Genomic DNA, 27,509 nt, shown 5'->3' with positions numbered 1-27,509 from the left:
CTGTTGATGGTGGTGACATGTTTCTTAGCCAGGATCCACCCAGGGGACCTGAGGTTTTCTTTTCATCAATAAATCCATAGATGGTGCCATGAAGACCTGCAAGCAAATTGACAACAGCGCAGGGACATTTAGTCAAAAAGCTCACGCTTGATGAGTTTTTCACATGTAGTTTAAAAGGAGATTTAGATCCTGTTGGTCTGGGTGGAGCAAAAACAAAATCCACCACCTGTTTGTAATTGTCAGAAGGGCCTCCTGGTCTGGCCATCCAACAACTACACCTGGCTGTGTTGGTGGGTAACACACAAAGGCACTCAAATGGACCAAAAGGAGTTTATTTGTGTGCAACAAGGGGTTTTAAACTGAAATGGCACGTTTATTGAACATTTTCCAACAGGAAGATCTGCTTCATATTTGTACATTACTCTCACATTCTTGCCCAACAGCACACAAAATGCAGCATCTGCAGCTCCATAATCATCATCCTTAGTCTGATATATCTACTATCCTTTCTCTGTACACGTCTAAACCCCCTCAGACATGCCTCTCTAATCCTGGTCCCTCTAAACAAGAACTTTAGCATCTTCAACTCTGCAATTTCCCGCTCAGCTTCCTCTCTTTTTTGTCAGTGCCACCGTCTCCAAACCACAGATCACAATAGGTCATGCTACCATGTTGTAAACCTTCCCTTTCACTCTTACTACCATCCTTCTTCCAAATCCACTCCATTGTGCCTGCACTCTCTTCTTCACCTCTCTTGTGCACTGTCTCTTGCTTTGGATGGTCGATCCCAAGTATTTCAATTCATCTACCTTCAAGTACCTCTGCTCCTTGCATCGTTACTGTTACACCCATTTCCCTCTCATTCACACATGTATTCTGTCATGTTCCAACTAGGGCTGCCACGTTTAGTCGACCCGTCACGGTTATGTCGACTATCAAAACCGTCGACGACTAATTTAATAGTCGACGCGTCGTTTGAAGCTTCGTAAGATCCTGAAAGACGCAGAAACAAGTAGTAGGATTCAAGAGTGGAATAACGGACTGAAACAGAAGATGGCAGCAGTGCATCTACAAGGATGCCAGCTGCCATTAAAGGCTAAAGAAGAAGACGCAGTTTCCAGTATCGTAGCTGTCGAAATTCAGTGGCTGCATCCTCTGGAGGCCGCATTTGTAGGCCGATTACGTGACAGGCAAATTTGAAGACTCCGACAAATGCGGCCGACAAATGCATCCTCCTTTTCCCCAGATTTGAATCATGGGTTGGGCGTGTCCTTCATTGCCCAACCTATCCCAGAATTCATAGCGCGGCCCATCCAATTCCAGTTTCCAACAATGGCGGCAGCTACTTAGTTTTAATATTACACTTTCTAGGTCACAAAATAAACTTTTAAGATATTTTCAGGCAAGAATGTAGCTGTGTAAACTTCAAATAACTGCTAGGTTTATCAAGACAACACATATTCCCAAAAGTGCTCCGACGTTTTCAGAGACGAGCTGATTGGGAGATCAAGGCTCACTAGAGCCGGCGAGAACACCGAACTCCCGGCACATAGTTTTCAGACCCCCGTGGTCTTTTGCTACTCAGGTTAAACATGATATATAAGTCAGTTAGATGACTTAAAATGTTATATTGTTTGGCTTTGTTCAGTGTTTTATTTGTTTCTGAGTAAATCAGTTTGGCTGAGATTAAAGTTACAGTTTTCACAGCTGAATAAACGTCAAACAGAAAACTGATTAAACAGAAGTGTGAGGTGGTCGAGAATTTACTCCAGTGTCCTGTTATATTTTAGATAGCAAGGAGCAGACGGCTGAGTTTATTAAACTCCACCGAGACAACCTGCAAATTTCATTAAAAGTTTAACAAACTATCATCTTGTCTTTATTTTTAGTTAGCACATACCTTAAACACTTAAAGCTGTAAGCTAATGATAGTTATATAAGAGCAGCTGCATGCTGGAGCAATAAGCTGTACGTTTTATGTTCAATGGATGCATGATCTGATTAGTCGACTAATTGCAAAAATAATCGGTGACTAGTCGACTATCAAAATAATCGTTTGTGGCAGCCCTAGTTCCAACTGACTTTCATTCCTCTTCTCTCCAGAGCATACCTCCACCTCTTACAGACTCTCTTCCACCTACTCTCACCACAGATCACAATGTTGTCTGTAAACATTGTTCACAGAGACTTCTGGGGTCCGTTCTTCGTACCTCGCTAAGTAAGTTAGCTGGATTTGATTGTTGACGATTTCGCGTGATCTTGGATCGTTCGGTTCTCCGAAGCTCATCCGGGACTTGCTGTCATAGCAACAGATCCGTAAGCGTAAACCTGCTCGGGAGCAGGTTTACTTTATGTAAACAAGATTAGATCGCGGCCACTCAGGTATGTCCGCTTCATTTATACGAAAGCAACAGTGATATTTTACCACTGTTTTACCATAAATAAATATTATCAATGTAACTAAAGTTAATGCAGCACTTGATCCTTTTATTGATTTCACACAGATACATACAGGTCATTTCCTAAAAAAAGGGAAATGTACTATTAACATTCTATTACATGTATTTGATTATTTCAGATGTAATTCATATTTCAGAGTAGTAATTGTAAATTACTTCATGTAATCAAGATGAGAGACCACGGCTATAAAAGCGAAGGTGGATTTGGGAAGTCTGTCGCAGCCATGTCCTGTCCGTATACGCGAGCCACCCATTGCGGAAGGTGCAAGATTGATAAGGAGAGTCCTCAGAATTCAGCGTATATTGCGGGACAGACAGGATCCTTTAGCTCAGCGCGACAGTGTGCTCATAGAGAGATATCGATTTTCCCGTGAGGGTATTATTTACTTAACCAACTTGTTGACGAGGGGGTGCAGGACCACCACCTGTCTTTTGTTGCTCTGCCCTTTTCTTGGTTGCTGTTATAAACAAACAAACAGATTATTTCAGGGTCTCTTTCCAAGAGACGACAAGCAATATAAGTGATAAATATTACCATTCTGTAGAATATTCTTATATTTCACTTTTACTTGTTCCCATGTTCTAGTGGGTCCTGTTGTGGCTCTAATGTGAAAGAGGATATAATGTAATACAATATAATATGATATGATATAATGTAATATAATATAATATAATATAGTGTAATATAATAAATTTACCCTACCGCCTACTGGTGTTGGCCAGAGGGGCCGATGGCGCGATATGGCAGCCTGGCTTCTGTCAGTCTGCCCCAGGGCAGCTGTGGCTACAACCGTAGCTGCTTCCACCAGTGTGTGAATGTGAGAGTGACTGAATAGTGGCATTGTAAAGCGCTTTGGGTGCCTTGAAAAGCGCTATATAAATCCAATCCATTATTATTATTATTATTAAATTACTTACGAGTTTAATTTGTCAGCAACTTTCTGCCAGCCCTCTCTCCTTGCTTTTGCAGTCTTTGCAGTGTTCCCTTGCATTTTAATTACACTCTGAAACTCCTGAAATCCCTCACTCAAGAGTTCTTGCTCTGCTGCCGAAAAATACCGAGCGCGCTCCTTCGACATTTTCGCCGACCAATCAAAGGGTTGCCGATCAATGTTTCTACTATCGATGCGTAGCCCCTGTTAAGCCACATTACTCACATTACTTCATCCAGTGATCTCACATTACTTCATCCAGCTATACTAATCGTCAACAACAGGTGTGTTCGGAGAACCGGAATAGCAAGCTCAAAGTTAGCGCGATGATTTGATCCTGGATGTGTCATTTGATCTTGGATGTAGTAAGCGAGGTACGAAAAACGGACCCCTGACCTCATCTGTCCATCAGCAGTTCAAGACAGAAGAGGTTCAGAGGCAATCCCTGAACCTATCCATCACTCCTACTGCACACGTTCCCACCGCTCTTCAACAAGTCTTTCCCATACCTTCATGTCATGGCTCATCAACTCTATCCCTGTGTAGCGACTGCAGTTCTGCACTTCACCTTTGTTCTCAAAAGTTGGCATTCTCACATTCTCCAAGATTGTTTAACACAATCTGATTAAAAAGTCCACTTGGAGACTCAGTCCCACAAAGGGGGTTATCGTCTCGATAAGTTAAACCAGGGTTTCACAACATAGCTGTGAGCGTGTTCATGTGAAAGAGTCAGTGTTGGGAGCATTTGATTTATCAAACATTGACGGGTTTGCTGGCAGCAGTGTGCCTGATTTTATAAAGTTAGATAAAACTATCGTATTAGAATAAATATAAAGATGTTAAAACACAAAATACAGGCTGGAAGTAACACAGCCGAAGGCGAGTCCACTACGTGTTTGGGTACGTGTGTGAGGAAAAGTATGAATGTCAAAGTACTTTAACCACTTTGGCCAGGAAGACTGGAAAAAAAATCTAGTATATTAATGAAGTTTAGCCTATTAGAAATCAGGATGTAAAGCTGACAAACAGGTTGTCATTAGGGGAGGTTAATTTTTAAATACAACAGCCACAGGCCCAGAATTTAGACACAGGCTTGGTCTATGTGCAAATTTGATATAAGTTCAACAAGTATAAACATGTGATTTACGATCATATACATGGTATATAGAACAATAAAATTGTTATAAAAAGGGTTTTTAGCCAAAAGGAAAAACCAGGAAATAGGTTTCTTTAAGAATCTATATTTATTATTAATGCTCATCAGGAAAAGAAAAAAACCTTAAGACACCTTAGAACCTCTTATTATTCACACACAGATGTCCAAGGGATTTCCAGGAATAATTCTGTTTTCTGGAGAACTAACTTATCAGTAGCTGGTGAATTAAAACCTGTTAATCTCTAATCTCAAACTTAGCCTGCTTCGGAGCTGGTTACGGCCGCAGTATATGTTACCATGGTGATCTACACCGTTAAGCAATTAATCACTTTTGTAACTCTTAAAACACTGTTAACCCCAAAGCCTGCTTTGTAAACAAAAGGCCTCAGGCGTGTCACGGCATCCTCCACCTTTGGACCTAAGCCCTTCTGTTTATCCAGTGAAACATGTCTACTACATGCGGCATCATCCACTGTCCGCAGCAGGCTGACATTTTATGAAGGTAACTAGGTAAGGTACTTACCTTTAATTCGCTGTTAAGTGTCAGCAGACAGACAATAAGTGTTTGTTTAGATCAAGAAGGATCCCTAACCAGTGATGAATCTACATGTTGGACTTGCAGGTCTCTCCATCTCGCCTAAGAGGAGGAAATCTTTCTGCAAACAGTTGCAGTCTGACTTGGACTGGCTGCAACCACTCTCAGAGACATTGTCAAAGGTTTGCAAATCATTCCTATGCTATCTATAAATGTAGACAAATTCATCATGTTGTCATCGGTCTGAGTCACAATTCGAGGGAACTTGACTCTTATAGAAGAGGAAGGTTGCTTAGCACAAAGTTAATAGTTAAATGTGATTTTTTTTTTGTCTAGATGGACAGCAACACTACGTGATTTTCGATGATTTATACCTGGAAATTGCTGTATTATCAGAAACCGATTGCGGTGACCCCATTCCATATGTAACATTTATGGTAGGTTTTGGTTACAGTGTTGGTATGCTTGACAATTTCATTTGGAGCAAATACAAAACATGAATAATTGAAGTGAGATAACTTTATCTTTGGATAGAACAATAACTTTGAGGACATAGTTTGCACTTGGAAAAAAGGTGATAAATAATAATATATGTTTGTGCAGTGCAGAGTATTGCACTATGTTAATTAATATAACATGAATATAGTATTGTGATAATATGATATTGTGGGATGTCTGGTGAATCCCATCTTTACTAGCGAAGGTTTAAGAAGCTATTTTAGAGAGAACAACTCTGACATTTATGTCTAAAACAAGAGTAATGGGAAATAGATCGGATTTACAAAGCATATTTTGGTGCCTACCTACAAGGAAATTCAGTTTTATTTATCAAATGTTAACTATCTGGGATTCAAAGTAAAGCTTTGTACCGTGATGAAGTGTGTCATCTACTGTTTTGACTGTAACCGAGCTCCCTGCTGTGCGCAAACACACACATGAGCCCAATTCATTTATATTAAGAGGCACAGCATTACTGTGGTCATCGACTCCTGCTGTGACACATGAAAACCTATATCTATAACATTTTACTTGAAAAGAAATTGGCAGGCTACATTTAAGATAAAAAACTGTAAAAGGTACTTGCATTTGTCAGTACTTTTATACCTTATTTAATGATTTCTTAAAGTTTCTTATAAGCAGTTTATTTGGTATAATTGTAAATGCAGTGTCAGTAATATTACAATGCTCGATAGTTTCCTTCTCTTAGATATTTCACCTTTTATGCTGCCTGCCACTGTCATGAGGTTATGACTAAAATATGGCTAGTGGGACATGTGCATGTTTCTAGGTTTTGAAACGAATAAAGTCTGTGTAATGCAGTTATTATAACAGCTGCTGGATGCTTTCCAAATTAGCCAAGCCCAAATTAAGCTGTATTGGAGAATAAAGCCTTGAAATCTGTTTTAATTTCCAGAAACTTTGAGTAAAGGCGTTCTGAGGACAAGGCCTCAACTGCCCTGTGGTTATGCAAAAAAGACAAGAGCTTGAGTGACATACTTTTAGTAAGTTAAGCTTGTGACCTTGAGATTTATACTTCTAAAAACATCTAAAAAAAAAAATACAAAAGAGACTACCTCAAACTAAATACATTACTTTCATACCTCACATACTTTGGGTCAGCACACAACACAAAAGTGCCATGTGGGTGGGGTTTGTCCCACAAAAAGTTCACATAATCACAGGAAAACACGAGAAACATTGTCCTCGTCTGATTTACATCCAGTCTAATGCAGAAGATGAGGCAACCCCAGCATAGTTTTTATCCCAAGCAGGCCTTTATTACTAATTATTAACTAATAATGACAGCACAACTAGTCACCATGAGGCAGTTCCCATTTGAGCTTCATCCAGCCAAGCAGGCCAGGACGGTCAGAGGTCTTCGTCTGGCTGGGTGTTTTATGAAAGGAGCTACTGTAGGTTAGATAATACAGTGGAGTGGGGCATAAGGCTATGATCCAGACCCATACAGGCCAGGGCCAAGCAGTTCCCTAGCAGACCACAGGAGCTGCCTGGCACTGTTCAGCCACACACCCTAAAGCCTATGATCCCCCAGTGCTACATTTCCAACGATGATGATGGAAATTCCAGAGAAGAAATCATATTTAAAAAATTACCTGCAGCCTCTCAAAGAGGAAGCCACCTTTTGCTCATGTTCTCTTACCCCCCCTCAAATAACCCCGATCAGATTTCCGACATCTTATTTTTCCACCTAACTGTAACAACTAGAGTATTAGATTTTTTTTGTTTTATAAAAACAATAAACGTTTCATCCGAACATATCGATCCATATCACGGTCTCCTAGCTTCGGGAGGTGGCAAAGTGATTAGAAACTTGTGGTTTTAATGCTGAATCGCATCCAGCTGACCAGCCAGGAATTTGATTGCGTGTATGAAATCATCTGATGCCAGAAAACACTAATCACGATGGGCCTTTTTTCCAGGCGACCATCGATTCAAGTTAAAAACATTGCAGAAAAATACTCACCAAGTCGACCATCGGTCACACGTCGGGGATTTATAAATAGATGGGCAATATTTCTGCAAGTCAGAAGTTAAAAAAAAAAAAAAAACGACAGGCAACACGACGCAGCTAGCCACAGAGGCACCCAACTACCACTGGCGTTAGCCACAGCTACTTCTTCTAGTTGGCTTCATAATAAAAGCCGGTCGGTCCGCCGGTGTCCGGGCAGGCAGAGCCATTGTCCGGTGTAGATCTACCAAAAAACGGCTTATTTTGGCTGCTGAAAAGTCCATGTCGATGTAAAGCTGGCTGAAACTAGAGAGGTGGAAACCAAAGTGCTACTGTTGGGGGTTAACAACTTTGCTGTAAACGACGCGATCTGATTGGCCCGCCGAGGCCACCAATCACCTGTGGAGAGCACCCGACTCAAGGCGTCACGCTCCACGGGGATGGAGTGCAACGTGATTGGCTGGCGACGTCACGACGAGCGTTAGCTTGTAGCCGATTTACATGCTAAAATAAACAAATAAAAGTATAAAATGAAAGCAAATAAAGCTATATACAAAAAAGAAAGATCTGCTAAACGTAGAATAGCAAAAAAATATTTCTATTCTGTATGACTGAGGTTTTTAGATTATTACATTTTAAATTGATTTGATCAGTGATTTATTTATTTAGTTTTACTCACTGAACTTTTATTCGAATCCATTTTTCCCTACTTTTTTTTTTTAAATTATTGAACTATTTTGCTAATGCATTCATATATTTTGAGCTATGCGATTCTTGCGATTTTTTTTTTTTTTTTTTGTAAAGGAATGTCTGTAATACATAATACATAAACAATGACTTCAACAGGTCTCTTGAGTTTCTTTTTAAGAATTGTTTTCATACATTCAGAATATCTTTGAATACAGAGAAAACAAAACGAGGGATTTTTCTCCCTTTTCTTCTTTGATACCAGACACCTGGTATTCAAAAAATAAAAAATAAAAAAAATCATGAAATGAAGCAACAGCAACTCTACTGCTGCAGAAAAAAAAATGGTCAAACATGTTTAGCTCTCTTATTTTCTGTCCCCCCCATTTTTCTCTTACATTACTGTAAAAGTAGGGCAGTTTAATCATGCATACTGCATGCATTTTAATTGTATTACTTTAACTTATATTACTATATAGTACTTCGATCATTTTTGAATTAAACAGGATAAAACATTTAAATGCTTGATAATTTCATAATGTAAACAAATAAAATAAGAACACTACCCGCTACTATACCTACAGTCTTGTTGTTATGCCTGTAAACAAAACCATCCACACTTCTCATTGGAGCGTCATCTTGTCATTTTTAACGTCATGATGTAAGTTTCCACTGCATCAAATCTTCAGCAAATACACAATGACACTTAACAATATGGGTCCATTTTCTTTTTTTAGGGGTTTATTCAATAAATAATTCCAGAAAACAGAATCGCAATTGTGAATGTGATGGAGAAATCAACAAAGGCACTTAAACGTTGATGACAGGCGTAGCCTTCCAAAAGTTCTCTTATCAATCCTCTTTTTTTCATCATCCCCATTTCTTTTTAATTAAGCACGTTTGATCGAGGCACCTCTGAAAGAGTTAGGTGTAGTAACTCAGATGTAAAACAGGACACTTGCCCCCCATTCACATTGTACAAATAAAAACAATATAAGCAAATTTAGTCAGCAAATAAGGCAGAATTGTGTGTATTTGGCATTGCTGAGAAGAATAAAAGGACCTGAGTTGGCTTTAAATTAAGCAAGTAAAACCTGGAGCTGAACAGTAAGACTACTGTACACCGCTGCCCTTCATCAGGTAAGGCAACCCAAGAAAATCTTTTCTCCACAAAGACACATTTAATAAAAATGATTGTTCAGATGGATTATGTCACTTTGAAAACAAACATACCATCACCCCCAGCTCTGTTCTGTGAATACATGTATGGCTTTACACAGAACACAGGAAAACAAAAAGAAAAGAAAAAAAACACTTCCTGTACACACCCCGCTGCTGCCAAACCCGGCACTACATCTGAAGGGCTCGATCCAAAGAGACGCCCACTCATTGAAAATGATTAAAGACACAGTAAAACTTTTGTATGCCTGTTTCTGAAACACTGATTGCCTCCTACTCTGCACTGTATGCATGCACGCTAATTTGGAAAGAAACCCTTCCTTTACTGCCCATTATCAACATTCATTTCAACCGCTCATCGAAACACTGATGGCTTCTATTTAACAAAAAAAAATTCTCTCAACAAAACCAAAACGTAAAAACCACACGTTTATACATACTGTACAAATTACAGATGATGCATAGAAGATCAAAAGTTAATAGAACGGAGCCGCAAAATGCAATGCTATTATTTGGTGGCTACAACAACAAACAGACAAACAAAAACAGTGAGCATTATAAAACCCGCCCCTCCCGCTTTCTTTTCCATACAGTGTTGTCACGAAGTAGGCTAAGCTCCATCATTTGCCCTCGTACTTTGGATTGATGACAGTTGTTACGGCACTTTTGTAGATCGGATTCTCACCCTGAGAAATGCAAAGAAAAGAGAAAGAAAAGTGAGTAAACCGTTGCAAACACAGTAAATGCATCACTGAGACACAGCACTCAAAAGAACAGGGAAAACATGCATAACCTTTTCATGTTTGTGTGCCAGCTGCTTACAAATTGATACTTGAACCTCTCTTTTCCCTAGCAAGCGGGTCCACACACTCAAAATACTGACAGTATCCTTTTTAAACTATTTAGTAGGTTTAATTTAATTGAAGAAAATGTGCTCCTTTTTTAATTAAACTGTGCTTTCCCTCTTGTTTGAACTCTGAGCTAGTTCCTGACAGCTTTATGTTTATTTTTTCATCTGTCCTAAAAGCAGCTGACAATCCAAACTCCATTTTCCCTGGAGGTTTTTCTTTGGGTCGGGCAGCATAGGGCTGTGGTTAGTACCATCACATCACAGCAAGAAGATCCTGGGTTAAAATCTGCTCTGGGGTTCTCTGTGTGGGGTACTCCAGCTTCATCCCACAACACAAAGGCATGCATGAAGTTAGGTTAATTGACAGTATATGTAAAAAGTGAGCATGAATGGTTCTGCCTCTCATGTTAGCTCTGCAACAAAGCGGCGATCTGTCCAGGGTGTTGTAGCAGGGCAGAGGTTCCGGTTTTTGTTTTCACATGTGCTGTTTTAAGCTTTGCCTGTTTGTAGATGATGCAGCTGCTTTTTTATGTTTATAGGAGAAAGTTTTCCTACAGAGATACACGTTAATCACCAAATGTGAAAATAAATCTGCTTTCCAATGTTTCCAGGATATAAATTTATGGTTAGACATGCATATAAATTCACAACATGCGGACACTAAACTTATTTCATTGCTGCACTCATGCAAGAAGGAGCAATACAAACTTTGACCTAAAGGGCAGCGGCTTTATTCCCATAGCTGGGATTGTGGAACTGGTTAATAGGACTCTTGTATATGGGGTTCCCTTGCTAACAAGAAAAAGAAGGAAGATGAATGGAAAAAACTGAAGAAAGAAATGGAGAGAATCAGGAAAAGCACTGGAAAGGATAGAAAACAGTCTAAGAAGGCAATACATTATAGTAACTAATTAGCGTTGTAATTATTACTACCAGTCATTAGTGCTGCACAGTTTCTGTTTAGTAGTTTGTTTCCTACTTTCTTTAAAACTGTTTTTATATTTATTCTTCTTCCTTATAGGTTCCACTTGTGTTGCCAAAACATTTGATAATAAAATAAAATCTTAAAAAACTAATTTTCTTTAAAAAGGTTTGCTGAAACTAGGAAGAACAGACTTGAATACCATTTAAAAAAAACCAAAAAAAAAACAACCCAACTGACTGTAACATAGTCCACTTCATGACATGTTTATCAGAAGAAATTCAAAGCCATCTACTGTGTGTCTGTAATGTGGTAAATAATAGTATTTAAAGTCCTCTGGCTGTGATTTGTGTTCTGCTTTTTCCCTTCAAATCGTAAACACTGCTGCTGTAACTGCCTCACACTGAGCAGCAGCTGCTGCTGAACTTTCCATCAGTGGTCATTCTGCAGGCTTCCTCGCTCTGCTCCGTTGCCTTTTATGGTCATGCAGTTGTGGCATGTGGACGGCGAGTGGCAGCACCAGCAGCAGAGAAAAGGCCACTCCCTGCCCTCAGTGAATAGAGAACTAACACAACTGCATAGAGCTGGGGTTCATTGAGGACTGAGTACAGGCCACACAGTGAGAGGCATATCCTCATGATTACCTCACATTTTTGCCTAGAGAGCTTTGTCACATGCACAATCCTGGAAAAATCTGTAAAGTTACACTCATCTTTTTGTTTAACACTTACAGTTTAAAGTGGACTCATTTTACTGAATCTTCTAGCTCTACTGGAGTAGCTCTGCATAAGTCTCAGTCTAAAATGACCCGTATCTTATAACACTCTCACCATCTAAAACAAGCAGCCTCCTTCTATACCAAATTTAACCTGTGGACTGTGACACAATGGCTTAAATAACTAGCTCTTTCAGCATGGTAAATTTTTTTTAAAGCATAAACCCGAGTGAACGGCTCTGTCATTTAGTGCTGTGGATGACGCGGTTCTACTACTCACCGTGTCCCATTTGGCATTCATCTTCTCCTTCTCAAACTTGGCGAACTCTCGGCGGTCGTGGATGATCATGAGCAGCTTCCAGATGAGCAGCAGTGCGAGGCCGATGAGCACAATGCCCGCTACCACACCTGCCACGATGGGGATGATGTCAGGTCCTGACGGGCAGTCTAACGGAAAAGGAAAGCAAAGACACCCAATGAAAACGGTTGCTCATATAAAGAACAAAAATGTAATTATCATAAACAGAAAATAAGTAATCATTGATATTAATGGCTATTTTCTTGATTTCTTAAAAGTAGGGAAGATTTGCCATCTCATCTATTAAACTGTCTATTGCATCTGCTTTTGTAACAATAAACAGAAAGCAAGTAAAAGGATGATCAGACAAAATCAGCTCAGTGTGACCGTACCCAGTTTCTCTACCACAAAGACTTCCTTGGTGGAATTCTTGGTGATGGCGTAGGTGTAGTAGAACCAGCAGTCGTTTGCATCCTTCTCTTTGCAGTGGGTCAGGGGGAAGCTCTGGTCTGTGGGCTGAGGTAGATCTTTTCGGTCCTTCACCTTTATTAGGTTGAAGTAGCTGCACTCCTTTTGGCACATCTCCTTCTTCTCGCCATCCCCAAACGCTCTGCACTGCACACAATCTCTGTGGAAGCACAGCGTGGTTTACTCACCACAGTGTTTTATATTCGAGACGCCAGACATTATAACCGCCATGCTGGAAAACAGTCGTCAGGTCTGAACTGCCACACATGAAAAAAACGAGTGAAAATCTAACTGTTTAGATAAAGGATGATGTGATCATTTTAATACAGTGAGAACTCTTAATTTTAACTCTTAGTTTTACATTTTGTTTTTGATTTATTGTACTTTGGGTTAATTTCCACAGTGAGTTTGTTCATTTTAGTTTTTACTGTTGAAAATGTTTAGTGTCAGTTCAGAACAGGAATTAAAGGCATTTATTTTGTGAGAGCCTCAGTCATACAGACATCCCCCGCTTAAACATAAAGGCCTCTCTATTGACAAAGTCTAAAACTAAAGACATGAACTAAAACTAACAGCATTTCTTCCACAGAGTTTGTTTTGTCATTTGTCATAGGCTTATTCTATGCACTGCAAGCACATCATCTAATTTAGAATCACAAGCACGTCTCTGGGAGGAAACGCAGGCACCTGGAAGATTTCATGAAATTACTGGGAAAACATGAAACTCCACACCCAAAGGCTCCCAGTGACAAGGACCCAGGCAGAACCTTGTTGGCATCCTGCAAACTGCCTGATGTGTTTTTTTTTAAGTGTTCCTTGAATTGTTTTGTAATGTGTATCAAATAAGTTTTAATGACTATGAATTATTATAGTCTCTGAGATGATTTGTTATGAAATTCTAGTTAAAAATCAAAGATAAATCTTTTGGCTTTTAACTAGAATTTAATCATAAATCACATGACTCAGTTTGGCATACAACTTCTAAGCTTACATGTTAAAACAGACTTTACATTTTTAGATTTCTATATGTTGTTTCTCCAACCAAAGATGAAAGCTTCACACTCACTTGTGCTCAGTGCAGACACCGGGGCAGGTCGGACAGACCTCACATGTCGGACCCTGGAATTTGGGGTCTTCGCATTTGCAGATTCCACACTCGCATTTGCCGCGGCCATTACAGAGCTGCCCATTCTTGGCAAGGCAGGTGGATTCATCCAGGGAACATTCACAGGCATTGCCTGTGTAGTTGGTGTCACAGATGCACTTCCTGCATTCGCAGCGTCCATGTCCTAATGGAGCACAGGCATCAAACACATTCAGTGTGGAGTTAAATCAATCATACTTTCAAATGAGTTTACTTCTGTAACCCTTACCTCCGCAGAGCAAGTTGCCAGAGCGGTCGCAGTTGAAGTTGTCGCACTCACAGTACTTGCCACTGTAGACTTCTGCAGGATTCTCCCGCTTCTTACATTCGCAGGTGCCACAGAGGCACTCGCCATTGTTGCTACAGATATCTGTACTGTTGGGTTTTCTGCAGTTAGCATCCAGGTCGTCTGACCGGACTTCGTCTTTGCTGCACTCACATTCACGCCCAATACGTCCTTCGTTACATCTGCCACAGAACAACAAAAGTTTAATTATTCAAGTTTTAGTGTCACATTACAAGCAGCAATAAGTCTCTTGACTATTTAGGTGGATGATTAAAGTATGCCACTGAAATCATAAATCCAGCTTTTAATCAAATTACTTAAATATGTTGAGGAATATTTTGAAATTACAGACCCACACATCCTTATGCTCCATCATACATGGCTCAGCAGCTCTACATCTCTCTGCATCAATGCACATCAATACTTACTTGCAGGCTCCACATTCAAAAATCCCGTTTCCCCCGTGGCACTTCGGACTGTTGGGCTCTCCCTTTTTGGCACATTCACAGTCACAGATGAAATTGAGCTCTATCGCCACCTCCTCATTGAAGCCCAGCGGTTTCACTGTAATGACCTCAGGCTTGCCACCTGAAGGACACTTCTGAGATTCAATAGAGATCTTAAAAGACACCTGGAAACCAGAGAGAATCACACCGTATGAGGAGGATGCCATCAAGGTAACTGTTTTTCTTTTTGTATGATTGTCACATTTAAATGTTTCAGATCATCAAATAAATGTATTTGACTCAATACATTTTCCCCAGAGTATCTAAACCCTTTCTTTTTCTCAGATATAATTTTTGGTTTGCTTGTTTTACACTCGTCAGCACATGGAAACCAAGCCTGGATCCTATTACCTCGTCGCCAATGGAGATGTTAGTGCACTTCCTGCCGTTGTCCTCTGTTCCTCGCACACCGTTTTTACAGAAGGCTTTGTACGAGATAGAAACGCCCTCGGGCAGCTTGCTGTTCTCCAGAATCACCTCAGATGACAAAGACTGCAAAAAAAGAAAAAGATAAGAATCAAACATTTATTAAACTTTGTCTCTCTACAGATGAGTAGCAGCTTATAACTAACTTAAGTAATAATTAATTCCTTATAATTAAGATGTATTTTTGGGAGTGGCACAGCTAAGGCATAGCTGTCACTTGGGTTTGTTTATGATGGAAGAGAGAAAGTATTCATGCACACAGGTGAAGAGGAAAGCACCAGTTATCAGTTCCTCAAATTTGGCTGATTATTTGCGTTGAATTTCTCTGGATGTGACCTCTTACGTTTATGTTACATTTCGTTACCTGTAATCTTCACGTGCTCAGATGAAGATGACAAATGCCTGGCTATGTATACATGAGAAATAACTCAATGCTAAATCAATCCCCGATCATCAGGGGAGAGTCTAAGATCACGTGATGATTGTGCAGTTCAACTTACATTGTAGGCATCAATGATGAGTTTGATGACATTACTGGAGTTGGAGGAAAGCGTGCCGACAGCTGATTTGGGAATAAGATTTTTCAACTCCTGTAAGAGAAACGAGAGTCAAAAGAAAGAATTAACATACATGAATCATATCCTGTGAATTACATAAAAAAAAATTGGAGCTGATCTATCGGTTGGATGATATTCCTAACTAAATTGTGAAATACAGTGCTGGAAAGTTATTACATTTTCCTGCAATGAGAAATTCTTTGAAAGCAGAAAGGAAAATCACCAGCGTTGTGATTGGTTTTTTGACCTTGTTTTGTTAACTGAGGTATAATTTTCTGAAATATAATGTAATTTTTTTTAAAAAATAAGATAATAGATTTCATGTCTAATGGTAAATGGCCTGTGTTTGTGTAGCATTTTTCTAGTCCCTAAGGACCCCAAAGCGCTTTACACGTTCAGTCATCCACCCGTTCACACACACACATTCAGACACTGGTGACGGTAAGCTACATTGTAGCCACAGCCGCCCTAGGGTGCACTGACAGAGGCGATGGACCAATGGACCAATCAACCACCCAACACCCATTCTGAGCCAAAAAACATTATATAATAAAACAATAAATATTGATAGACATATATACATAACAATACAGGGTTTTTTGACCTTCCCAGTGTGGGTTCTGCTTGTATAAAAAAGAAAAAGAATAGTCTTCAAACACAATGTACAAAGGTTACCTGGTAAACAGGCTGAAATTCCTCAGTTACAGCAAAGATGGTCTGAATGTTGTGATCACTCAACTTCTGGACCAGGTGAGCAATAGAGGGATAATCCTGTTAAACATACAAAACAAACTTAACAAAGAATATGGGTCATGTGAAGATACAATTAATGAACAGACGATAAAACTGAGACCATTATTAAAAAAGGTGAACATATAACAGCTCTCATTCTCAGTCAGCTCTCCCTGGATTTACTGTTAGTGTTAAAGACATGATGGTACATACGTAGTAGTGGCTCATACTGTACACGTTGTTTTCCAGGTGACACTTCCCATCGTTGGGGAGGACAATGCCGCCCAGCTTGCCGTCTCCAGCGAAGTGGAAACCAGCATCAGTGGAAAACACCAGCAGACGAGTCACGTTCCTCCAGCCAATTTGCTCCTGGGATCAAAACAAGAAGATATCCTTATTTATACTTATTTGTATTCTATGCATTTTGCAGGCACAGAAGAATAGAAAAAACAAACAAACAAAAAAAAACACACACAAAAAAAAAAAAACAAGCTTAATTAATTAAACGCTCACCTCACAGACTGCCACCTGCATGATGGCATCAAACCCCCCCTCTGGAGAGTCCAGGTTTCCTGAGATCTGCTGCTGACTGACCAGCTGGTTAAACCTGTCTCCGTTGCTGGTGAGCTTCAGGACGTTCTTGTAGCTGAAGGGGCTCGTACAGTTCTCGTTGTTGGAACAGGGGTTGATTAGCCTGGCAGGTGTGGTGCTGATGTAAGGCATGACCGTTTTCTCCACAAAGGAGCCAAAACCTTAAGGCGAAACAAAAAAGGAGAGCATTTCTTAACTTGGGATTATAAACTCATTTGGAAGGCTGAGGGTTTTCTGCTGTTTTGAAGGACATTTATTGGGTTTCATGTTTTTAACCGTACCTATCCTGAAGTCTGACGTGATCTCCCGCATTTCCCTCATGAGGTCAGTGCCAAGGTTCTTCACATTTTCCAAATCATCTTTCATGGAGAACGAGAGGTCCATGAGGTAATATAAGTCGATGGGGTAATCCTCAGCACGCTTGAATTTCAGGTCAAAAGTCTGTGGCTCACCTTAAAGGCAAAAGCAGAGCATTGTTAGTTATTAGACTAACGACAAGTTTCCTGTTTTTACTGGAAAACCAGAGTTACACTTAAATACAAAAGGGTTGGAAACTAAAGATAATTTAAGGGGGGTGGTCTCAAATTCATTTTACCATCTTTGGAAATTTAAGTTTGCATCATGCCAGCTTCTTCAAACTGATAAAATTATTAAAATAATTCTTATAAATTTCTTATCTTTTCCAGTCCACTGGCTTTAAAGTGGCTAAAGGTGAGACTGACACAAATATAACGGCTTCTAAATCTAAACTGCTTTGACATTACACCAACTATGAACCATCAACATATTTACTCCAAATAAAAATTTGCTTTTGTTTTGACCTGACAACAGTTTCAGCAAACTGCCAAAGCATCAAAAGTTCAGGCTATATTGAAAGCCTTTTTAACATAACACAATCTCTAATTACGTTAGGGTATTTACACAGCTGAATCAGAATACTTTATTGATCCCTAGGGAAAGTTATGTATATTCACATCTATATTCCTCTGGTTAAAAAAAGACTTCAAGGTGACTTCTAGCTTTGTGACCTCAGCAAACTTTGGGCTCAGTCGCTAGTTTCTAGACCTGAGCCTTCATAATACAGTGATTTATGCATTTGCCTAAGAAGCAAAAGATCTCAAGTTTGATCCCAGAAGCACACAAATCCCCTGACGATGCATTAAGAAGGGCATCTGGCATAACATTTTGCCACATTAATCATGCAGTAGCTTATGGCCACTACTATCATCCAGGGAACGTTCACTGGCTATTGACTTGCTAATCACAAATGTTAGCCCATGAGTTTGCTGTGTCCTTGGTTTCACAGTCAGACCCGCCATCACTCATCACATCTGGTTTCAAAATACCAAGATGGCGTCGGTGAAAACACTGAAATCGATGCTGAACAGCTAGCTAATAAATGTAAACATAGTCAGGAACATAGCATCAGCATACGCCTGCTTACCAGATCTGAGCGTCACTTTGAGTTTCTGAGGCTGTATCTGTGTGATCTCCTCAGGCTTGAGTTTTACGTTCCCATCCTTGTTGCGAACGGTGACATCTTTGTTCTGGGTAATTTCAGTGCTGCCGCGGGGGTCCTCAATATTTTTGCAGTCTTTCTTCTTCAGGTAGGTCACATCATCACAGCGAGCTGATTTGGACTCGCCCTCTGAGAGGAACTTCTGCAAAAAGAAGAAAAGACCATTAGAGAATTACTCCAAATGACTTTCCCACCACAGACCGGGATAATTTTCTTCAAATTGTTTGTGTTTTCCTTTTGGGTTGTATTGTGAAAGGAAAACCACGCTGCCGCAATAACCTAATCAGTGAAAGAATGAATAACAATACATCCTTGTATGTGGCAGAAGACCAGGATTTTGAATTCAAAAATCCTGGTCCTCACAAAGAAGGTCGTGAATAGTCAGATCCCATCTTATATTAATGACCTTATAGTACCATATCACCCCATTAGAGAATTTCGCTCTCGGACTGCAGGCTTACTTGTTGTTCCTAGAGTATTTAAAAGTAGAACGAGAGGCAGAGCCTTCAGTTTCCAGGCCCCTCTTCTGTGGAACCAGCTTCCAGTTTGGATTCGGGAGACAGACACTATCTCTACTTTTAAGATTAGGCTTAAAACTTTCCTATTTGCTAAAGCATATAGTTAGGGCTGGATCAGGTGAATCTAAATGCTCCCTTAGTTATGCTGCAATAGGTGTAGGCTGCTGGGGGATTCCTATGGCTCTACATCTACACTGATCCAGGTAAATTTGAAAACTGTGCTTTCGTCTAAAAACACTCCACGTCCACATTAGCGTTTTATTTATATAGTTTTGAGGCTACATGTCACACCCTTGCTCACAGCTTTTACCATTTCAGACCCTTCAAATTAAGGATTTCCCTTTTTTTCCCCTTTCACTGAATTTGTTTAATTTTTTTTTCTCGACAAAGCTACTTCCTTAATTTATGCATCTTATTAGCCTACCAAAATTAAGTAATTTGATCTTTGAAGACGAACAATGTATTTTCAAGTTTAAAATCTAATTTTCCAAAATTAAGCTTAGTGGCTTTCATTTTTCTACCAGGCTTCAATCCACCATGGAGCACCTTATATTCTGGAGCCTCAATGTCAGTGTTTTTAATGACACTGATTTAAATGTGTCACTTTACAAGTATAAAAGGTTAAAGACTCATTTAGTGAAAGAAAATTGTTTGGTTATTTTAACTAATAAACAGACTAATCTTTGGAGCACGAGTGCTGCAGATACAAATCTCATGAATGTTGAAATGACAAAGTATGCAACGAAACATAAGATAAGGCTTCACTGTTACTCGTGGAAAGGAGAGAAAAGGAGAAACAGATGATTGACAGGCCTAACAGAGAATATAGATTGGATGCACATGAGACACCACAAGGAGCAGTCGAGGAGAAGCCGAGACAATGAACCCAGTCAAAACGAAAACAGTGCTTTGACTCAGTTATTTCCAAAACCTCATGACATAAAAACACCCCTTTCTTTTTGCCTGCATCTAGCTGCACATAATCTGATGAGTTCTAAAGCAGAGCTACTTTGCGAGAGAGCGTTTCTTCTAAAGAGAGATCTCTTTAGGTGCTCCAAACTACTTCACTCAACTACAAACTGAAGTCGAGGCCTGGTTTCATAAGCTCAGGGGTGGATATCAGCAGGCTGATAGAGAGCAGCAGACGTGATTTAACAGGAATGCAGTTGTCTTGGCACATGACGAGAACAAAAAGCATTTAACCCTGACATGGTTTCAACAGTTTACTAAAAGGCTCACCTTAACTATAAACCCGTTTTCCTATAGTTGGCCCTCCTCTCCAATAAAATTCAGCCTTTCCATCTAATCAATTAAATTTTTTTCCCTGTTTCAGTGTTTTTATTCTGTGCAGAACAAAACTGGACAGTTTAAGGGTTGTGCTTCTTCTGTTGTTTGAAATGTGGTGCAGGTTAAAGCCTGTCTGTGTTTCCTGGGTGGTTAAACTGTAACCCAGTTCAATCTAGCTCTTTTTGCCTTTAGTTTCTCTCTTTTTGCAACGAACATGTACAGAAATGTAAAATGTTTCATATACATATGTATACATCCAAGGCTAACCAGGTGTAGGAATTTGTTGATCTGTGTTCCCACAACCTTGCTTAAAGTGAACATGAGCCCTTAAACACATACATGTGAATCTTGCCTCACGGGTATCAGTCAGTGTTTCCCCCCCTGTTTCATTTCAGATAAATTCACTTATTTTAAGAGTCTCTCACCTAAACATGGTTATAACCATACACTGAAGTCAGGTGACAGTAGAAGTGGAATCTACAGCCATGTTCATACATAAATGTAATGTGGTTTTAAGAGAATCAGGTCAGTATGTTTTCCACGGTTATCCACAAGTAGCGCAAAGCAGGAAATGGTCTGCTTCAGAGGTATTTGAAATAATGGAAATGCTCTGTATCCTCTGATAAGGCGAGGGAGCTGCTTGGACAGAGCATGCAGAAGACAGGAAATGCCCGCCCACTCTAATACCACTGAGACTTTATACTAGGGAACTAGCAGGTTAAAGATTGGCCTCTGTGCCACTGAGGGGCAGAGAGAACAGCTCCTGATGCCCCACTCTGTGTCTAGTGTACCAACTTAAATATACGCTGGATTATAAATCCATTTTTAGTTACAATCGAAGTATAAATGTAAACAAAAATTCTACTTGCTTGTGTTAACGTCACTGACACAGCATAAAAAGAACTTCATTTACATTTGTTTGTTACTGTGCATGAATGTTTAATTCCAACTGCATGTTTTTGGTCTTTTCCCTCATACTGTGGTCTGTTTGTATTTCAACCACAGCAAGAAAATCCGCCTTAGGTACACTAAACATTAGGGCTGTTCGATATAACGATATATATCAAATGACGATATAAAAATGTCTATCGTTTCCTATTACGCTATCGTTTGTTTCGTGATGTCGTAAAATAAACTGTTTACAGCAGTATTTTTCATCGTTTTGACGGTCACCTTAGTGGCTATATTAATTTCTTAAAGTTCTCTCTTTCTCTTATATTTAATATAACCACACTATGGGCGGGCAAGTGCCTGTTTTTACGTGTTTTCGTTAGCAACAATGACGGTAAAACCATCGCGTGGTTCCGCTGTACGCTTGTTTGTTTTCCACGTAAACCTTTCACAATAAAGCTCAAGATCCTGTTGAGACTTTTCAAAACAAACTGAATCACATGAGAGAGTATGCAGAGTTTACAGATGAGAAGCAAACAAAGAGCCGTCAGACTCAAACTATATGTATACACCTGCCCGCCTTCGTAAACAACTAAATGCTATGTTGCCCTATCATTTTTTGATTGGTCCACATGGTATATTTTTTCACCAATAGGAAAGGCTGGGGGAGTTGGGAGGGGGACTGAGTGCTTTCTAGTGTTTTTCCTTATAAAAACCGTTTCTTCCCGCAGTAAATATAAACAACGATAGTATTCAGGAAGAAAACCTGCATATATTATACTGAACATAAAGTTGTTTGCAAAACTTGTGCATAATTTTTACAAATGTACAACTTCTATTCGCATTTCAAGTTATGAAAACAATTCCTTAAACATGTTTGTGGCTTTTACAGTAAAAATGACAAGTATTTTCTACTCGGATTTTGAATTTTTTTTGTCTGAATTTAGATCTATTGTGCAAATATAGTATAAATGAAAAATTAACTCAAATTTCAGATATTTGAGGTTGTGCCAAAAAAAAAAAGAAGATTTTTTTAAAGGTGAAATATAGAGGTAAAATCAAAAGTAGTCAAAAACGGCCAATTATACTCTGGACCCCAGAGGGTTACTAAATACATTTACATGTCTTGGTGACTGCAGCTGGAACCTTGGCAAAAAGTGTATGTGTGTGTGTGGAATGCTAGCTACCAGCATTCATAATATAATAGTTACAATAGCAACAGTAACCAGGGGGGTGGGGCTTAAATGACAGAACAAAGACAGGCTACCATGATGTCACATGCCAGGCCACCATGATGTCACATGCCAGGCCACCATGATGTCACATGCCAGGCCATAAAAATCTATAAATAGGGGTGCCTCGACACACAGTTGTAGAATTCCCTTGCAGGTGATTTTAAGCTAGCGATTGAATTGTGTTTTCAGATGAAAGCGCTTATAACCTTCTCCCAAAGTAGAGTACTCTTCCTCCACCCAAACCTAAAATGTATATTTCTAAATACAGGGAAGCAATTGTATTAGAAAATAAATATAAAAATGAACACAGGACCATGGTGCCAAGAACAGTTAAGGCCCCATCTCATCGCGAAATGTGCCCACAGAGGCCAGAAGGCGAAAAACCTGAACACACATTCAGGAAAAAACCAGAACACACAGGCATGAAGAAAGTCATGGCTCAACCTGCTTGTGTGGATACACGCAAAGGGGACAAGCAGCTCCTTGAGAAATCTGGACTTGTCCCCTTTTATTTACAGAAAAACGATTACGGAGTCGTTCCAGGCTACCTGCGTAGAAGAAACGCAGAGAAAGAAAAGGCTAAGCAGGACAATGATGCCTGGTTAACAAAACAACAGGAAACAGTTAAACCACTGGCCGAACAGGAGAAACAAAACATTCTCCAGGGCCTAAAGAGGAGGTTTAATGAGCTAAACTTTGAATATCAATCCCTCCCTTTTACTATCTCCCCTTCACAGCACAAAAAATACAATTACAAAATGTTTCTCGAAGAGGCAATGAGTCAAGTTGAAAAAGACATTGCCCTTTTTGAGGAACATAAATACATTTACGTAGGCAGGGAAGATGCATCTGACGAACAACAGTTACAGCGGACTCCACTGCCACCCATTAGACCGAAAAAGACAAAGTTGACACCCGCTCCTCAAGTCACACAACCAACGAAAAAGGAAACTTTCTCGACCGACAACCTACCACCTTTTCGTAGGATGTGTGTTCCACCTATATCCAGAAGTGGAAAGCAACCTATTCCCATGACTGAGAACCTTCACAGACAACCTATTCCCACCCAACTAGTTATAATTCCACGACCTAGTCCTGTCCCTCTGCCACCTATTTGTAAAAAAGCTGAATCTACACCCCGACCACCTGTAAGACCTCCAATGAAACGAGGTGTAACACCCATCCTTCCACCCATTTCCACCAAAAAGCTGTAGTGCTGTACCGTTAGAGTAGTTTTTTAACTACCTAACCCCCAACCGGTCTTGACAGAAGCCGCACCATCTGAGCCTGGTTCTGTCGAAGGTTTCTTCTTTTTAAGACAAAGGAGTTTTTCCTTCCCACCGTCGCCCAGTGCTTGCTCAGATGGGATCATTTGATTGTTGGGGTTTTCTTAAACATAAATTGGCCTATTGAAAAAATGTAGTGTTTCTTACTACATTTTATTTTCAATAGACCAATTTATGTTCAAAAAAAAAAAATTACAGCAGAAAAGAAAGCATGGGAGACATCTGATGCATTTCATTGCTTTTAAAAAAATAATTTATAATTTATCTGGAACAAATAAAAGAAAGTAAAAATAATCTTTTGTGGATTCTTTTTCTTCAATAAGTAGTAGAATAGGCAGTTCTTTATACATAAAGCATAGTGTTTTGTTAAAAAATAAAGCGGCACAGCGGCACTGTGGTAAAGGCCTGTGTTTTTTACCATCAGCGTGACAGCACCGTGCCGCCTTTGCAGTTTTAAGGCCCAGGGAAACAAGCCTGCCAGCGCTCTGTAGCGGCTGTGACCGCTGCCGATAAGGAAAGGCTGCTCTTCATAGAGGACTCAAGCTCGGGGAAACGTTTTCTGGTCGACTCTGGCTCCCAGAAGAGCCTCTGGAACTCTTGTGTCGTCTTTACAATGGTATATTATTTAATCTCAAAAAAAATTTTAAAAATTAAAAAAAAATTGGAGATTTCCCGCATCACATAACATGTGCAGGTACACTGGTACAGCACATGTGAGCGAAATTCTTATGTGTGTGCAACAGAGGTGTGCAAAATACAATAACATAAGAACAAGAAAAATATACGAATGGGTAAATCTGAGAATTATAAGAATAAATATATGTACAAATATAAGAGTGTATGTTAGGGCCCTTCGATATAACGATATATATCAAATGACGATATAAACATGTCTATCGTTTCCTATTACGCTCTCGTTTGTTTCGTGATGTCGTAAAATAAACTGTTTACAGCAGTATTTTTCATCGTTTTGGCGGTCACCTTAGTGGCTATATTAATTTCTTAAAGCTCTCTCTTTCTCTTATATTTAATATAACCACACTATGGGCGGACAAGTGCCTGTTTTTACGCGTTTTCGTTAGCAACAATGACGGTAAAACCATCGCGTGGCTCCGCTGTACGCTTGTTTGTTTTCCACGTAAACCTTTCACAATAAAGCTCAAGATCCTGTTGAGACTTTTCAAAACAAACTGAATCACATGAGAGAGTATGCAGAGTTTACAAATGAGAAGCAAAAAAAGAGCCGTCAGACTCAAACTTTGAGAGAAAATGGTGGCTGTTACAACTTATGTCTAAAAATGTATAGTTTCATGCATCAGTTAAAACACTCGAATCCAGGTAAAGGACGCCCAGCTGAAAAAACTAAACGCAAGTCGAGTTGCCAGAGATTCACAGAATTTACAGAAAATGTTACATTTTTGTGATTTATATCGTTGTCAGGACGATAAATGTCTTATATCGGGATATGAGATTTTTGTCATATCGCACAGCCCTACTAAACATCTAATTAAGCAGCTTCATCCTGACCAAGTTTCCAGTGAAGAAGCAGCAGCAGGAGCAGCACTGCTGTTTACAATTAATGGACCAACTGTGGTTTACTTGCCATTGGGTGAAAAACAAAAAGTCTCTAATCGCTTAACTCCTGAGTACTTATACTGCTTACAGGATGAGTACAGATTACATGCACGCATTCATATAAACAAAGGTGAAAGTTAATTTAATTAAATGGATTTTATTGCATTTTGTCACTTGAACTATTTCATTTGTTTTGAATTGCAGAATGACTCCAGTCTTGTACTCCTATTTAATAATGGTGACAATGACAGATATTACAGTTTTCATCATTTTTTGTGCAGCTCAAGGAAACTGAAACTTTCCTCACTGATAAAGAGCTCTCTGATATTTTTTCACTCATGTGATAAAACAGCTTTGACACAGCTTTGCTGATCCAACTCACTTCATCTGTGCACCATCCACAGATCTCAGAGACCTGGATGCATTCCCCACATGACTGCGCGTTTGCCTTGATGCATATGCTTCCATCTGAAAGAGATGACACAAGTTCCTTTTAGCCAAGATGATACAATCTTTTCCATTAGCTCACTAACTCAAAGCAGCTTTTGGCTGGAAAGCACCCCCCCTCCCTCCTCCTCCCTTCCCCCCTCCCAGACCAGAAAACTGAGTCATGCTGGGAAAAGCTCCAGACAACTCACCAAGTAATGACCTAACTCCATAAAACAAAAAACTCCAACTGTTGGCCAAAAGGACTAACAGTCATAAAACCATGAATGAAGATTTGAAAGGGGAAAAAGCATGAGAACAAGCCAGTGTGAAAACTTTTCTATCACTATCATTCATAATGTGTGTCAAGAGCAAAAGAAAAGAAAGAAAAAGAAAGTGTAACAATAAATCATTTCTACTTCAGGAACTATTTGGTGGTTCTTGGGTGGTCTGTGTACTTTACTGACCTCTGTAAGACTTCTTACAGGGCAGTTTTCATGGAAAAAAGAAGTACATACTCATAGGCTAGTACTTCTGTGCTTGAAGCTAATTGTTTAAGAAAGGACCACTATTTTTTAAAACCCAGTCAGATGTCAGATCAAGAATAGCAGAAACAAAGGAAGAGTCAAAAATAAAAATCAGATATAGATCAATGAGGCAGTGATCAAGTGGAAAGAGATTCTGTGCCAGTGGGAGTGGTTTTGCAGTAGTTAAACTCTACACACCTAATACAGAGATGCTCCATGAGGAGGACAGGAAGTCAGTCATAATACAGAAGACTGTTATGAAAAAAGACCACATGCACACTTAACACCTTCCTTATGTGCACACTACCAAGCCAGGAAATTTGCCTTCTACCAAATATGTATATTTTGATACTCAGTTACTTAACTGAGCAACTGGAATAAATCATCAACAGCACACCGTGAGGAAGGCTAAACCAATGCATACGTCCCAGCAGGGGTGACTTTTGTGGCTTCCAAAAAATACCATATCCTACAGAAATCTATTAAGTCAAAAACATTAAATCCATTTTGCGTATTTTATGTCATTCTAAATGTCAGAAACAAAGACTATTCAGGGTCTTAGCTAAGTGGTGTGCATGCCAGGTCAGATTCGCCTCCTACTCGTCACCTTTAGGTTCAAATCACCAAAACATTGGACATCAGAAACTGATGGGTGACATCTCTGTGGCTAGGCCCATCTTTTATATTGTCAATGCATGTGACGATAACGTCTCTGAAGAGGAGTCTGCAAACAGTGCCTCATGTTCACACTTTGTAATTATGAAATTTATGTCACGCAGGCCTAAGCAAACCCCTCACATACTCGTGGAAAATATAACAGGCTTCACTCTGCTTGTTATATTGCGTGAGTGCTTGTGTTTTTTAAAAGATTGCAAAAGCCTATATGTGGCCTTGTATCTCGGTTTTGCTGCATGTAAAAACATTTTTTTTTAAAAAGGCTGTTGCTACATCAGCAGACTTTGACCCGTTTAGTTCCCTGAAACAGGTTCCTGAGAGAAACAGTTCCACATTCTTAGGATGAAAAAATAAATATTAGTAAATTAGTGCTCTTGTGGCTGTACTGCAAAGGGGTGAAAATACCTTGTGCAGTAGGTTAGATTATAATTAATAGTTAAGATAAGAAAAGGAGCAAAACGGGAACTTTAACTTCCTACCTTGCTGTGCCAAGCTGCCACTGAGGGCTGCTGATAATGCTGCTATTAAAAGTAAGCTCAGGTCCATCTGCAAAATAAAACAGAGAAAACAAAACAGGTCACTGATAGATGACATTAAAACATCTACATTGGACACATTTTTACAACAGCTGCACATACTGAAATGGCTTTACAAACA

General features: G+C 39.6%; 2 protein-coding genes across 5 annotated transcripts in view; both read right to left on the bottom strand.

The window, feature by feature from the left end:
- Nucleotides 1-7,905, bottom strand: part of LOC147307931 (enhancer of polycomb homolog 1-like) — a 36,407-nt gene extending 28,502 nt beyond the window's left edge. The window contains exons 1-2 of the mRNA XM_086271182.1: nt 7,568-7,905; nt 1-96 (exon numbers count right to left, since the gene is read on the bottom strand). The gene's annotated coding sequence lies outside the window, so the exon portion shown is untranslated. The remainder of the gene's footprint in view (nt 97-7,567) is intronic.
- A 1,053-nt stretch (nt 7,906-8,958) lies between these two features.
- LOC147307930 (integrin beta-1-like) overlaps nt 8,959-27,509 on the bottom strand; it is a 31,408-nt gene continuing 12,857 nt past the window's right edge. For 3 of the 4 annotated variants that reach the window (XM_086271066.1, XM_086271067.1, XM_086271065.1), the window contains 16 exons: nt 27,332-27,398; nt 25,607-25,692; nt 18,358-18,574; nt 17,195-17,365; nt 16,836-17,074; nt 16,536-16,691; nt 16,266-16,361; nt 15,534-15,623; nt 14,959-15,099; nt 14,530-14,732; nt 14,045-14,283; nt 13,738-13,960; nt 12,596-12,831; nt 12,186-12,352; nt 10,983-11,060; nt 8,959-10,104 (listed from right to left, as the gene is read on the bottom strand). In XM_086271066.1, coding sequence (XP_086127192.1) covers nt 10,983-11,060; nt 12,186-12,352; nt 12,596-12,831; nt 13,738-13,960; nt 14,045-14,283; nt 14,530-14,732; nt 14,959-15,099; nt 15,534-15,623; nt 16,266-16,361; nt 16,536-16,691; nt 16,836-17,074; nt 17,195-17,365; nt 18,358-18,574; nt 25,607-25,692; nt 27,332-27,398 — 2,409 coding nt within the window. In that variant the 3' untranslated portion in view covers nt 8,959-10,104. The remainder of the gene's footprint in view (nt 10,105-10,982; nt 11,061-12,185; nt 12,353-12,595; nt 12,832-13,737; nt 13,961-14,044; nt 14,284-14,529; nt 14,733-14,958; nt 15,100-15,533; nt 15,624-16,265; nt 16,362-16,535; nt 16,692-16,835; nt 17,075-17,194; nt 17,366-18,357; nt 18,575-25,606; nt 25,693-27,331; nt 27,399-27,509) is intronic. The other variant, XM_086271068.1, reaches the window with a different exon arrangement.

The sequence above is a fragment of the Aulonocara sp. 'chitande type north' Nkhata Bay genome, linkage group LG18 (genome assembly GCF_057382095.1).
Source record: "Aulonocara sp. 'chitande type north' Nkhata Bay isolate Kocher_YH1m ecotype deep benthic linkage group LG18, A_spYH_male_GT1.1, whole genome shotgun sequence".
NCBI classification, from domain to species: Eukaryota; Metazoa; Chordata; class Actinopteri; order Cichliformes; family Cichlidae; genus Aulonocara; species Aulonocara sp. 'chitande type north' Nkhata Bay.
This window is presented reverse-complemented; position numbering and strand designations above follow the sequence as displayed.